This window comes from Athene cunicularia (assembly GCF_003259725.1).
Source record: "Athene cunicularia isolate RWA chromosome 6 unlocalized genomic scaffold, athCun1 chr6_part1, whole genome shotgun sequence".
Classification (NCBI taxonomy): Eukaryota; Metazoa; Chordata; class Aves; order Strigiformes; family Strigidae; genus Athene; species Athene cunicularia.
The window spans coordinates 21,001,868-21,016,262 of record NW_020799105.1 but is presented as its reverse complement, the minus strand read 5'-3'; the positions used below and the strand labels follow the sequence as shown (position 1 = coordinate 21,016,262).

Below are 14,395 nucleotides of genomic sequence, written 5' to 3'. Positions count from 1 at the left end.
GACGATGTATTACTGTACAAATTTTAGGTTTGCTAGTAAAGGTTGAGAATTAATACTACTCAAACTCAACATTTCATTAGTACTAATATAGAAAATGTGACTAATATGTACAATGTTAATCACTTCCTCTACCAAAACCAGCCCTGAGCACTGTGCTGGTCCAGAAGGCAAAATGACAATTACATAATCAGCATTCAATCCCAGTGCAACAGAAGACATTTCTTATTAAAGAAAGACACACAGAGATTTTTTTAAGGTTTGTTTTTATTACTGTAGTGTGACTGCATTATTATCTAAATAAAATTTTCAATCTATTTTACACTCTATTTTCATCATAAGGGTTTCAGTTGGGTAATGCCACACAGTATTCTGCAACCTTCACACTCAAAGGTTTACAGAAACATCCAGTATTAAAAGGCCTTTGCAATGTGTTTCCTTTACATTTATAAATCCAAGAGTATATTAAAGCAGATTTTTTTTTCCAGAGACCCACTGACAAACAATTCTACAAGATCTGTGAAAAAAGTTGTTTGTGTGTGCTTACATTATTCACTCTGTAGTAACCTCGTCCATGAATACTGCTACCAAAAGAAAGAGTATGAATTGAGGAGTATTGTAGCAGTCAATGCGAGTCAGAATTTAGGCCACTGTTAATGACGGCTAATTTCACTCAACTGTTGCTCACCAGTTGCATGTAAGGCAAATTTAATCACATACTTATTCTCCCAAGCTAAGGTAACTATATAAGCATTGTTTGTAACACATTGAACAGAAACTGTTTTATGGTGTATGTAAGATGTGGCAAGAAAAAACGAGATGCATTACAGTTAAAACACTAAATTTTCTATTTAGAGTGACAAAACTCACGTTTTCATTTTGTGTAAAAAAAACACTATTGAAAAGCCCAACCTTTCAAATTTTATCAGAAATGCTATTTGAGTTTTGAACTAGAAGTTTGATGGAGTTAGTAATATCCCAGAGCTGATACTCCTCTAGGAAGGAGCTACAATACGTATCCACAAATACTCAAACATAACAAGAATCCAATGCACTATTACTTTAAGTAGACAAGCCATGAATTACATATTTAAATGAGTGACTAAACGTCAGTAGCTCCAACAACCTGGTAAAAAGAATAATTCTGGTTTTAGCCAAGGCTAATTTTCACATGCCACAGTCTTCAATTTGCATGGGCAACTCTAACATCAGCATCCACTCCTCATCTGTAAAATTTCTCAGTAATAAATAGAAAAGATGTATCTGACATAAGAAACAATAATAAAAACATGTATTTAAATACTGGCACAAAAATGAAAAAAGATGTGATTGGTGACATTCTTCAGTATCCAGACCATAAGATGTGTTAGCATAAAAAGTATCTAATTAAAAAGCCAGCATTTTGGCTTTGTGCAATGCTTTCTTTACCTATTGTTAATCACACATTCAAATAACAAACAAAAACACTAACTGTGGAGACAGCGTTAGCAATCTCCTGAATATTCTCCAATAGCCTACCTTGCTGCTTTTGAGGTAGGATCTTCTCCCATCCTTTGATCCCACGAACCAGTCAACACAAGGCAGCATTTAGTCCCTAAGGTGTGCAGGGAGCGCACACTTAAGAATAACATAGAATATAACAATACCTTGATTGAAAAAAAAGGATGTTTCATGGATTTTTTGAATGTTAGGAGACTTTCATAACTAAACCTCTTAAGGATTCTATTCCAGACAGTTATGAAAATGACAACAGAGCGAACTGATAACAGTAATTTTAAACAGAAAAAATGGATTGAGAAAACACGATGTTCCAGGAAAGAACTGTGTGTTTTGTGATCTATATTTATTCTTTAAATATACTTATATTTTTTATAGTACAGACTGAATCATTTATACATATAAATACAACAGCAGTGAAGAACTATAAAGATTTGATTTTTAGAAGTAAATGGAGTAGACCTTTACACAGGTATAGAACTCTTTCAGCACATTTAAAAGTTGACTTCTGCTAGAATTGAAAAAGTTGGAAATATTCTTGTACAATTTTATTATAGGCTTCTTGCCCCTCGTGAAAATTAAGACAATTTTAACATAAAAATTAACATATAACAGTTCTTAATCTTGCCTCCACACACATTCATAAAATTCGCTCAAATCACACATATCAGCTGTTACAGTGATTCAAGAGAAAAATGTATTTTCACACAGTGGCATCTCAGTCTGCTATCAACGCAAATTTCCTCATAAACATAAAATTCTTACTCTTGTGTCACTTCCTCTTTAGGCTGTTTGAGTTCAGTCAGTAACTCTTTACCAGTTTCTCCTGCTTTTGAGGCAAAGAGAATAGCTCCCTGTTTAAAGCCCAGGAGCTTCAAGCTTCTGGCATAATCTGCATACACAGCATGGATCAATTTATGTAAATGAAGCATTAAGGAAAACACAAATTAATAAAAAATGAAAAAACCTCAGAATCTTTTTTTTTTTTTCCTTCTCAGTCCTTAGCTCTCCCAAGCTGAAAATGCTGAACATTGCTGCCAATTGTGTTAATTCAGTATTTCTCAGCACAAATAAACACAAAAAAGTTGCTTTACGTTCTACTATTGAATGCATATTAGCATTTATCAGGCAATATGCAGAGTGCTCTACACTAAAAGAGATACGTTCTAGATATGCAGAAGTACCTACCATAATACCATGTCATAACTTGCATGAGAAATTAAGAAATTGTAAGGTTATACTACAGGATTTGTTCATTAATTAGATCTGGAGTTATCTACATGACTTATTAGTGACTTTTTTTAATTTAAAAGCTAACATTAGTGAGGACTCCATAAACCACAATCAGATATTATTTACATATGCATTATTATTTATTGCATATAATATAAAAGTTAGAGCAACTGTTCCTTTTTCCAGAACACCAGGTTAGATGTGTAGACTGTAGAGCGAGTAATGCTTTAGATACCTTTTAAAATACTTAATACATTTTCAGCTCATGTAATCCTGACGTTTAATTTTCTTAGTTTTCACTGTCTCAGAACTGACTCCTTCATAAAGAACTTCCATCACTAAAACAGTACGTTGGGGTATAGAGCGGTTCAATGAAGGGATTTTTTGTCCTAAGATACTGTGTTTAAAAGGTAACTGAACCATTGATTTCGCTATATAGGCTGCAGTAATTATTTCCAAATTCTGCAAAGATCATTTTATCATCCGTTATTTTTTCTCCTAGGATTCTTTTTTTCACGTTTTGTTTGTTTTCCAATGCCACAGGCCTCACAGAGCATCAGGAGGAGGTAATATTATGGGTTTATGCAAATTACTCCTTTTCACTTGCTTCCTCATGCTTCCTTCAAACTACATAACCTGGAAAATACAAACAGGAACTCCTATTCCTGTGCAGACTAGCTCATCTAACATTGGCTCACACATACTCACGGTGTATGAGTAGACAGATGCAATAATCGTATTTCAGAAAAAGGATATTTGTATCATCATTACTTTCCAGCACCCCATACTTCAGACAAGCTTCAATGAATAAAGCTGCTCTATCAAAGTACCTCATACTGTTAAATGGAAAATAAAAGAGAACAATTTGTTAGGACACAAAACAGCAAACTATTCCAGGACTTGCATCAAAGCACATACATACAGGCTTTCTAAAGTGCTGCACCTAGGTCTGGAGTGGCAAATCTATTCTGCACTGAGAACACTATGAAGTGTTACTGCTAGTCAGTGGGTGCTAGTAATCTTAAAGCCTCCAGTAAATTTAAATATCAGTACATTTCCTGAAATTGCAACAAACCCATCAACTCCATCACACATAAATGACGCATTGCTGAGGTTAAAGTTAATTAAAAAATGCTAAAATAGAAACAAGTGTCAGAAATCAAACTGCAGGTCCTCTCCCCACTCCTTGACTTCTGTGTCACAAATGCTTAAACAGTAATTTTGGACAAGACAAAATACAGATTGTGCTGTTTCACCTTTACCTGTGCAACATCTCAGCAACTTTCGTAAAGCATCCCAGTGACAAGAGGACAAGAATGGCTTTGGACTTCTGGTTGACTTGTGGAGAGCAAAGGTGATCTACCCAACGCTTTAACACATCAGCACACTCCTCTGAGCTCAAACGAACCTTGGAGAGGTAGAAAAGCCAGTTACGAATCCTCGGCTGCTAACTAAAGAAAGCATTATGTTTCTGGTTCATTTTTTAAAGTGAAACACTTTGGGCAGAAGTGAAAGCATGTCAAATGACCAATTTGACTATAAGTAGCATACTAAATCCCTTGAACAAATACAATATAAAGTAGTAGTACATAGATACAACAAACCTCACTCTGGTCACTAGATATTTACATGTGATTAACATTATTTTTACCACAAGGCTTTATTAAAATCTCAAGTGTCAAGGAGTTAGAAATCTTTATCTTTCACTGAAATCTTAAGGGCAAAACATCATTATTTTTCTTCAGAGTGAGATTCATCCATTTAGAAAATCTGAGTATGACTTGTTATTCTGCAGAAAGCATAACAGAATCTTTAGAGACACCGCAAGAACATTCTTACTGACTCCTTATAATTCGGAGAATTAATGCTGTGCTTAGGTACTTCTACTGTAATTCCAGCCACATATCAAAACAGACGTTAATGCAAATTTATGTGGTTGGTGGTAATGTGGTACATGGAGCTCAGCACAAAGCCACTCTCTAATTACTTATCCACTTCAACTTGCCAGAGTATTTTTTTGTAGTTTATTATGAACTCTTACTGCTGCGGCTATATGCAAGCTCACAAACCATTGCTCAAAAATTAGAAAATGGAGTATTCCAACCATTTATAGGCCCCAATCTTGTCATGCAGATGACCAGGGCAGACCTCTGTAGTCAGAAGGTTGAAGAACTACCTGTCAACACTGACTGACTGGATTTGCTTGTTAGAGCTTAATACATAGAAAGAACTGATGATGATATTTCAAACTGATGTTTCAGTTTTTTAATGGGGAGATCTTCAGCACCCTCATCAGCCTTTTCTCTTCCTACCTACACTAAGGAGATCATGTACATTAGCAAACTGAAAACTGAGAAATTACATACCTTTGCAAGCCATGCTGCACGATTCCACTCACCATAAGTCTGCAAGTAGCGACAGGCATCAGCAGCCTTATCGATCAGACACAGTAACTGTACACCCTCTGGAAAATAAAAAGCACACTATATAATAAGTTAAGGGAAAGAAGAGTTGCTATATAAGTGTGAGCAGACCATTCATCACCAGAAAAAGGATCTCTATATCCTTGGCATATGAAGATGTTGAAAAACCCTAATTTCCACCACCTGGCTCTCCATATAACCTGTGTGTCAGTTACTACATTTTTTTTTGTGCTACAGAGCTTAGGAGGACATCACAAAGCTCTCATTTATCCTTCTCCTTAATACAAATCACAAGGAGTTCACTGGACATCTCATCATAAATAGATAATGATCTCTGTAAGTCAAATAAACAGATTTCATAAATAATTCATTATTTTAACTTAATGTTGTGCATAATGTAATTATAAACAGTGAAGTGTTAATTGTCCACAGGGTGGAAATTATTTTTTCCAGGCAAGTGCAAAAATTTGTGCTTTCTCTGCATGTCTTTGAATATTTCAGTCAATCATCATATTGTGAATTATCTCTTGCATTAAGCAAAATTAACATGTACATGTAAGAAAACACACTTTTTGAAACAATTCTGAACTGAAAAGGAAACTAAGTTCATATTTCAGATTCAGTAATAAGAAACAATATTTTAATTAATTCTTTAATTAGGAAAGTGGAAAATATGTACCTTTATGCATGCAGCCTCTTTTTGTGCAAACAGTTGCTAGGAGAATTACTCCAGAAATAAGTTTTCCAATGAAAATAAAACAAGTTTAACTTTATAACTGAGTTACTGATCATTTTTGTGTTAACTGCTCTAGGTAGTGTGTACTGTAACACATGTAGCACATAAGATCTACTGCAACAGGGCTTTCTCCTCTCCCATCTCCATTAGCAGCCTTAATAATGATCAGGATTACTAGTTTACAAGCAAATGGAAAATTCATGTCACATTTTACCTGCAAGCTTTCCATTGGCTATCATGTTGGTTGCCACCAGTTTAATGGTACTTTGAGATGGACCAGATGAGGTAACAGTAGTGACCAAGCAAGCTTTGAGCGAATCGCAGTAGTAATGTGCATTCTCTGAACTTGTTTCTAACAATAGTTGTACTGCTCTGTCAGTCTGGCAAGAGAAAAAATATACAACTTTGACTACAACATACTTTTAAACAAGCCTTTCTATCTCTACATTTTTATGTCCTTTTAAGACATGGAACAAATAACAATGAAGGTTATTCTAAAACAGGACACAAAAATATCTACTAGTATAGCAATAATTAAGATTCTATTTCAATAAAGCATCATTAGTAAGGACAGCATTTAAACACCCATTATGAATATAATGCTTAATCACCTGCTAACATTTCTAGGAGAGGTCAAAGAAAACTTTATAATTCAGAATGTTTATTTCCTCGTTTACATAATCTTGTGCAGTTATAAAAGGAAGAGAAGCATTTAAAATAAGCAGAGAAGAAATAAAATTTTAAGATGCAGAAACTGGCCAGGATGTCAAGGTCTGATTCAATACTCGGTATTTTAAAACAAAGGTAGAATTCATCCATTTAAAATGTGAGCTACAGCTGAGCACCTAACCAGTGGGGCTCATTACACTACCTGCAGACACCTGTCTCTGAATCAAATGAATCACTGCAGACATGTCATCTCTGCCTGTTATTAAACTCCTAACTTTAGAGGTGTCAGTTTGGTGAGGTCAGCCAAGCTGATGGCTTAGATAATTACAGAAATAATGAAAAGCCACAATAAATACATATTAAAATACAGCGATTCAATATATAGGCATTTTTAAACTTCTATAAACTGGCATTTTAAAGAGATGTTCTACAGACTAAATATTTCTGGCATCTTTTACTGGCATCTTTACTAGTAACATTTGTTGACATCCTCAAATATACACAGTGGCATTATTTAGAAATCATTTAAGTGGAAATCCTTTAAGTTCGAACTAGTAATACCAAAGCTATTTTTGGAAATGGATGCAGCCCAACTGCATTAGTAGGGAACAGCTCATGATATATACTATAAAAATGCAACAATATTCGTATCAGGGTCTCAGTGAGCAGCTCTGCATAGTGTCTCACGGCTCAGTACAGATCTCCCAGAAGCTTAGGTACAGCCTTTGTTATCTAAAATGAAAATTATTCCAAAGATGTTAAATTTTAGTTATTTCTGGGAAACTCAAAATGAAATTTTTCTTTTCTAGTCACAAGATGGAAAGAAAGATTTTTATGGGGTTCCCATGAAAATGAAATAGTCTGAAGCCAGTAACACCAAACATTACCATATACCATGTCATTACACAGAGTCTGCAGTGTAATAACATACTAAGACAGCAAAAAGTATGCACTGGGTGAATAAAAGTATGAAACAACATATATATTAGTTGACAAAGCTTACTTGAATAGGAGAAGTACATAAAATGGACAGGGAAGAAGAATAAAAAAATCAAATATTACCCACAAACCTGGCCCAAGAGAAGAAGTTGATCAGCACATTTCCTGGTATGATCATACGTTGATCTCTTCACTTCCTGGAGATTTACCCTTTCAAGCTGAAATTTCTGCATGCAGAAGGAAAAATACTTTAAAGGTAAGACTACCGTAAGAAATAAAACCCAAGCATATAAAAGATACAGAAATATTTTGAGAGTTTTTGGAACACCTCTTATTTTTAAATAATAAGGATGGGTTTAATCCAGTGGTATGTTACTAATAAAAGTGAAATAACTATAGTGAAAACCTATAATATAATAGGAAGCTTACAAGCTGAGCATTCATTGTGCTGATGACATTCTTATCAAATATATTTTTGAACTCCTTGAAATACCTGGAAGTAATAATTTTCACACAGTATGTCGTAGCATATATCCAAGGGATTAACCAACTGTTCTTGAAGGATGCCTGTGTCTGTTGGTTTTGCAGGCTTTTCCTGGGATAAACTGTGCAAATAGTGGGCAGCAATAGTCCAGAAATGCAGTTCAGATTCATCCCCATACAGTCTGAGAAGATACAAATCAGGATGTGAAATATGTTCGTACTTTTCCACATGCCACAAAAATATATTACGCATTTAAAATATCTTTTTACAAAGACCATGCATTCTCATGGGCACCACAAGTACTGTGTATTGTCAATGGGATAAACTACAAGAAAAGATTAAGGAATAACATTCAGCAAGATAAGCAAGAGGTTAGCCAAAACACTGTTACAATAATAATTAAACTCAGTGAATGATCAGTATATAAATATATGGGAATTGAATTTTTATTATTATTTTACATTTAATCACTAATACCCTCTTTCAGCTACAAGAAAGTTAAGAATAGTTTGAAAAACACCTCTGAATATAGAGGCTAAAATTAACTACACTTTAGGTAGAAGAACAACGCAGAATAAATACATTTGAAATAAAAACCAGGCCTTTGCCTGTTTACATATAATCTAACATGTGTTTTGAAGTTCTGAATTACATTTTTGGGCCCTGTACAACTAAATGCAATGTAGTTAGCAGAACTGTGTCTACAAAAGTACCATCAAGACTGAAGGAAGTCTTCTACATCCAGCAAGTAAATACAACTAAGTATTTCAGTAAGGTAACATTTCCATTGTCAGTCCTGAAAACACTCTAATATGTGGCAACAAAGTACTTTAGGAATTGCATTGAGGTAAAGGAGAATTAGTTGAGTACTTAAACTTAGCACATTCATATGAATTAATAGAATCAGAACTTTATTAGGAAACATTTGTTATAGTTATCTGAATCTCTTCTACCTGGCAACTAGGAGACATCTTTGCAAGAGAGTAAAATCCGGATCAAGCAAAAGTTTCTTTATGTCACTGCAAAAGAGAGAGCCAAAATGAACTGTAAAGTGCTGTGCAAGTTTGTTTGTTTGTTTTTTAACACAAATAGGATATATCCCCTACAAATTGAAAAAAATCAAAACAAAAAATATACAGTTTCTTTTCTGAACTGAAAAAATGCATCTATCAAAACAATTATAACATCATTTGATATAGTATTGATCTCGCAAGTCAGCCTACCAGTTTATATACAAATAGTGAGTCCATCAGGAACTCCTTATTCTTGCAATAAAGGGAACAACCACAAGGGTGTACATGAAACTATAAATTAGTCTGCAGTGATTCTACAAATTACAAGATTTACTTATAATTTTGCAACTACGTAGTGCCATAGCACAAAAAGACAAAAGGAAAATGGAAAAACTTTCATTTACTAGTTTCAAATATAATTTTAATAGTTTAAATGCAATGTCAAAATGTGTTTTCTGCGTAAGCAGAACCATCTGCATGAACAGCACTCTGCAAGCATATCTTCAATAAAAGATTTTTAGAATCATTTGTCTTGTCTTCCTCAGAGCTTAAACACCTTAACAAACCTTGGAGTATATAAATAGTGGTGTCCAGTACAGTCTGGACCAACATCAAAAAGAACCATACATCACTGAGAAGTACTGAATAAAATATTACGAATGCTCACTGGTCAATTACAAATTATATACTAACCCTACTCAGTATCTTTACGTCTCTAGTTGCCAGCACTAGTATGATATGTCAATGTTAAAAATTCAATACTGACTTCCATCACACTTTATGTATTCAGAACAGTACATTTTGACTACTGAGTCAATATTTAACAAAGTACTCTGAGATAGTTTGCTTATTTAAAAAGAATATTTGTAGACTGCATAATGATTTATTTTTAATTAGAAAAAATAGAAATACAATTTTAAAATCTTCAATAAAATAAAATACCACCCTTAAAAGCTGTCATTACTCAAACTATCTTTCTAAAAAAAAAAAAAAAGCAAACTTTCTTCATTAAGTTGTGAACTGTCACTAATCTAAGGTTTTTTGCCTTCTCTGAATTCACTACCTTTCTCTAAAATATGAATAGGAAAAGTCTTACTTGGACAACGAGTTCAACTGCTCTTGAAGAAGGTTTTTAATGTTTTCATTCTCTGGATAATCACTGTATTAAAAAAAAAAAAAAAAAGTATTCTATATTACCAAGTTGACAGAATTATCTGAAATGGAAATTACTTGTAGTAGAAAACCAGAAAAACATATATGGAAACAATCTTTCGTATTCTTATGGAAAACCATTCATGCAAGATTCTTTGTCTAGTTACTAGCTGCAAAATAGTAATGAAAGATTGGCTTTGCTTTCTCTCATCCTCCGAGTCAGTACCACTAATCTTTTTTGTCCCACTTTTATTCATTAACCTCAAAATTAATGAAAAGTACAATGCCTAGCCCATTATGATGTGACCACCAACAGTACACGAACACAATAAATGATAAAGAAAGGTGCTCCTACCAGGATGTGAAGCATGGCTCATTAAAAGCAGACAGGCCTGTTAAGACTATCAGTTAGACTATCACTTTCAATTACATTTTAGGTACCAACACTGACTATTCTTACATTAACTTCGTGAACAAAGAGAACATACAGTTGTTTTCTGAAGTGATATAACCTGTAAATGACAAAAATTGCCAGTACCTCAAATTAGACAGTGGTTTTCAATAGCCAAGTGCTACTGAAAGTCAAAAGAAATAAAATACTTGACCTTAAAGCCTTTTCTATTTATTATTTTTAGTAATAAATAGTGAAGCTATGATCTTTTTGGCTGTCCCAGACAGTGAGGAAACTTGTATGTCTAACTATTATTTGCACAAAAAGACTAATAAAAGATGTAGGATTTAAAAAAAAAACCAGTAGTATTTTATATATAGACATATATTTCTTCTTACGTGTTTATAATATCTAGAGAATATTTCTCATCCCATGGCTGATGCAACAAGAATGCTTTTAAAGCTAATGAAGCCCTTGGAACAAGCAGATAGGGACACCATGCAGGTTCTGAAACAGAAGGAAAAGATTCATTGTTGAGTGGCTACTGTGCAATAACACTGTGTTCAGTAACCATAAAATATACCACCTTGTTTGCAAGCACCAGAAGAAAATCATAAATCACAGTCTTTTCATATATACAGTGTGGGTTACTAGACATAAAAGCTTATCTTTACACTCAAGCGAATGCATTTTATAGAAGGTATGGAGTTATCAACCATGCTCAAACGAGAATTTCAGGACATGCCATATTGAGACTTCTGGAATACATTATTCTGGCATTAAGTAGAGCTGTATACGATGATTACTGCTAATACAAGGACATGCTAGAAAATAAGTACAGCTATACTAAAATGTACCATAACGCATGTTTTACTTTTACTTTGCAATCATAGTTTCTACGGTATGTTACAAGGATTAATATCCATCATCCAAAAAGTATTCTGTGAAGCTTAATACGTATCTATATTAGCAAAGAAAGAACATGAAAATTATAGCACTAACTGTTGTCCTACAAATTTAAAAGTCAGTAAAAGTCTGGATTCAGTACAAGGTTTGGATGATATGCAGTATATGCTACCCAGTAACTTAGGAGTAAAATAAGACTCAACCAGCTACATCATTAAATATTCAGCAATTCCCTGTACTTCATATGCACCGAATGATGTCGAAATCTTGTAAATGTGATTTTGTAATTAAAAGATTATCACAGTGTAGAGGCAGAAGGACAGCTAAATCACAGGCAACCTTAACCCTGGCATATTCTAATTTCAGTGTGCTTGGTTTTAGAACATTAATTTTTACAGCTTAATAGAACATTCATTTGATAGTAAAAATAGCTGTGATAAATTATGTGTTTATTCAAACATCCCACACCATAGCTCCCCGCATCATCATTTTTTTGTGATTTATTAAATGTGTCTTAGTCAGAACATGTGTTTTAAGGAAATTGTATGAGTAAAGGTGGAATTGACCAAAAAGACCAAATCAAAAGCAGTTATTTGGAAGATCAGTAATAAAAAATAGAAAAATATAGCTTAGTTAACTATTTAAATAGTTAAATATTTAAATTCCCTTCTTAAACATATGGCAAAAAAATTTAAACAGCACTAATATTGCTATTTTAGAGTTCAGTGGGAAAATCTACTTTGAAAAGCAATGAATCAGTATACAAACTGTGTATCTGGAAATATCAGAAAAGACATTTTCACACATTAACAAATGCTTCAAAATCATGTAATGAATATCAATGATGTAGGTATTGATACCCAATTGAAGTACTGATGCTCTTTAGGTCAATTTGCTGGACATTCATATAAAAAGCTCTTGTTTTGTTAATTTATATTCCAATTAAGATATTAAAAAGTATAGTTTATTTAGGACATTAAACCTCTACCAAAACCCACCCATACACCCTAAGCCTACAAAATATATCTGCATCTATGAAAACCACTATGGACACCTAATCCTCTACATATGACAATTCTCTGTTCTAACAGAGGTGCTGGACATTTTTATGGTCCATCTTCAAAATGAAATATCTAGCAGTCAACAACCAAGACATACCTATTAAGTCCTGTTCATCCATTCTAAAACATGATGGTTTCATGGACAAGTCTAGAACTCTGATGCACCCATCATCTGATGCTAAAACCACTTTGTCTGAAGTGCACCAGTCCACATCCAGGATTCGGAAATTAACGTTTCTTCCGCTTCTTAAACTGCTCACCATTTGTACCTTGAAAAGTTGAGTTGTTTTTCATTTTTAGTAGGCTCTCCATCACACAGTGTAAGACTCTGCCACATACCCATGAGGCACACCACAAAATTTGCAATAAAAGGTGAAGTTAGTCATAAATCATTTTAATGATGTCTCTTCAGAAGAGTAGGGAATTTAGAAACCTTGGAGTAGGGTACATGGTTGCCCTGAAACAATACTTTTTCCCATTTGAGAGCTGAGAAAAGATCCTCCTGAGCATAGCTTTACAGCTGCCTTTTTGTTATCTTTTCTGATATAAAATTTCCACAATAAACCGGTGGAAATTTACACTCCCTCTTTAATTCCAGACCCTGATCTAGCATACATGCATTAAGGCAGAAGTGAGGTTCTCAGTAACTCATGCTCTTCATAAACACACACCTTCTTGATAAATCCTGAACTTGTCTAGAAGAGACATACTATTAACATAGAATTACAGGAATAGGATGATTTATTGTCCACAAACAAAACAGAGGTAAACAAAAGGTTGTAAATCAGACTTTTAACCAGAGGTCAGTAGTCATTTTGCAACCCTTCTATAGAATCACAGAACATTACAATTGTTAACATAAGAAAACATTAACGAAGTATCTTCAGCAATCAACATTCTATTGTTTCCTTTTATTTGTTCTAGGGCAAAGCATGGAGTTAAAAGAGTTGTAAGGTACAACAGCTCTAGAGTATGATTAGTCTTAGCAAAAATAGAATTAGAGAAAAATGTGAAAATACCGGGTGAAGTTCTAAGCAGAGGATTATACAGATAATAGGACTGAGACGATAAAATATTTCTACAGCTATTCTGAAAGATTTTCAGCTGAAAATGTTAATTACTTTTGAATACTGTCATGTGGGAAACTCTTTCCCTTGTCCCAGAAAAAGAGAGGGAATAGCTACAGGAGTATCCTAGGGCACCAAAACTATTCAAACATCTTCAAGGAGAAACTCATGGGATAATATTCTATGCTGCCTACATAACTCACATTTGTTGTTCATATCTGCTGTCCAACTCTTATTGTCAATGGAGAGTTTCATATCGCTCAAATTAAGCATCTAAGCGCTGGTGCTCATTACAAAGTGAACAGAAAAACATTAAAAATCCCATTTTGTACCCTCATACACTGAATTTATTCAGGGAGGGCTAAGTTAAACCAGTACAATTATCCTTCCTTCTCCATGGTACTATAATCCCCTGAAAGACCTATGAAGCAAACCCCAGAAGATTTGTGAACATTACTATAGAATTTCTGAGTAGATGAGAAGCTAGACAGTGTTAATTAACAAGTGCCTAGCTTTCTGGTATTCCCTAACAAATTAAATCCACGCACTAAAGAATACATAACTTCTGTGAGTAGTCAAGGGTAAGACACCTGTAGTAAAAATACTCTTGTCCACAGATTAAATGCTAAAATTGAGGACTCCCCCTTAAATTTTCAATGCCAGCCTTAAAAACATTACAAGAGAATGACAAAGAGTATCTCAGAAACTTTGTCAGCTTTATGAGTGAAAAGGTACTTTTCATTGATGACAGCTTAAAAATGCTTGATAGGAACTAAAAAGTCTTCTGAGAAAAGCCATACAACTGTCAGCAAGAAATCATGACTAAG

At 34.0% G+C, this 14,395-nt stretch overlaps 1 protein-coding gene across 1 annotated transcript in view; it reads right to left on the bottom strand.

The window, feature by feature from the left end:
• Positions 1-2,255: 2,255 nt before the first annotated feature.
• Positions 2,256-14,395, bottom strand: part of WDR11 (WD repeat domain 11) — an 89,703-nt gene continuing 77,563 nt past the window's right edge. The window contains exons 19-29 of the mRNA XM_026851550.1: positions 12,599-12,770; positions 10,933-11,041; positions 10,088-10,150; positions 8,932-8,997; positions 7,988-8,159; positions 7,626-7,721; positions 6,101-6,266; positions 5,094-5,191; positions 3,990-4,135; positions 3,484-3,563; positions 2,256-2,413 (exon numbers count right to left, since the gene is read on the bottom strand). Coding sequence (XP_026707351.1) covers positions 2,256-2,413; positions 3,484-3,563; positions 3,990-4,135; positions 5,094-5,191; positions 6,101-6,266; positions 7,626-7,721; positions 7,988-8,159; positions 8,932-8,997; positions 10,088-10,150; positions 10,933-11,041; positions 12,599-12,770 — 1,326 coding nt within the window. The remainder of the gene's footprint in view (positions 2,414-3,483; positions 3,564-3,989; positions 4,136-5,093; positions 5,192-6,100; positions 6,267-7,625; positions 7,722-7,987; positions 8,160-8,931; positions 8,998-10,087; positions 10,151-10,932; positions 11,042-12,598; positions 12,771-14,395) is intronic.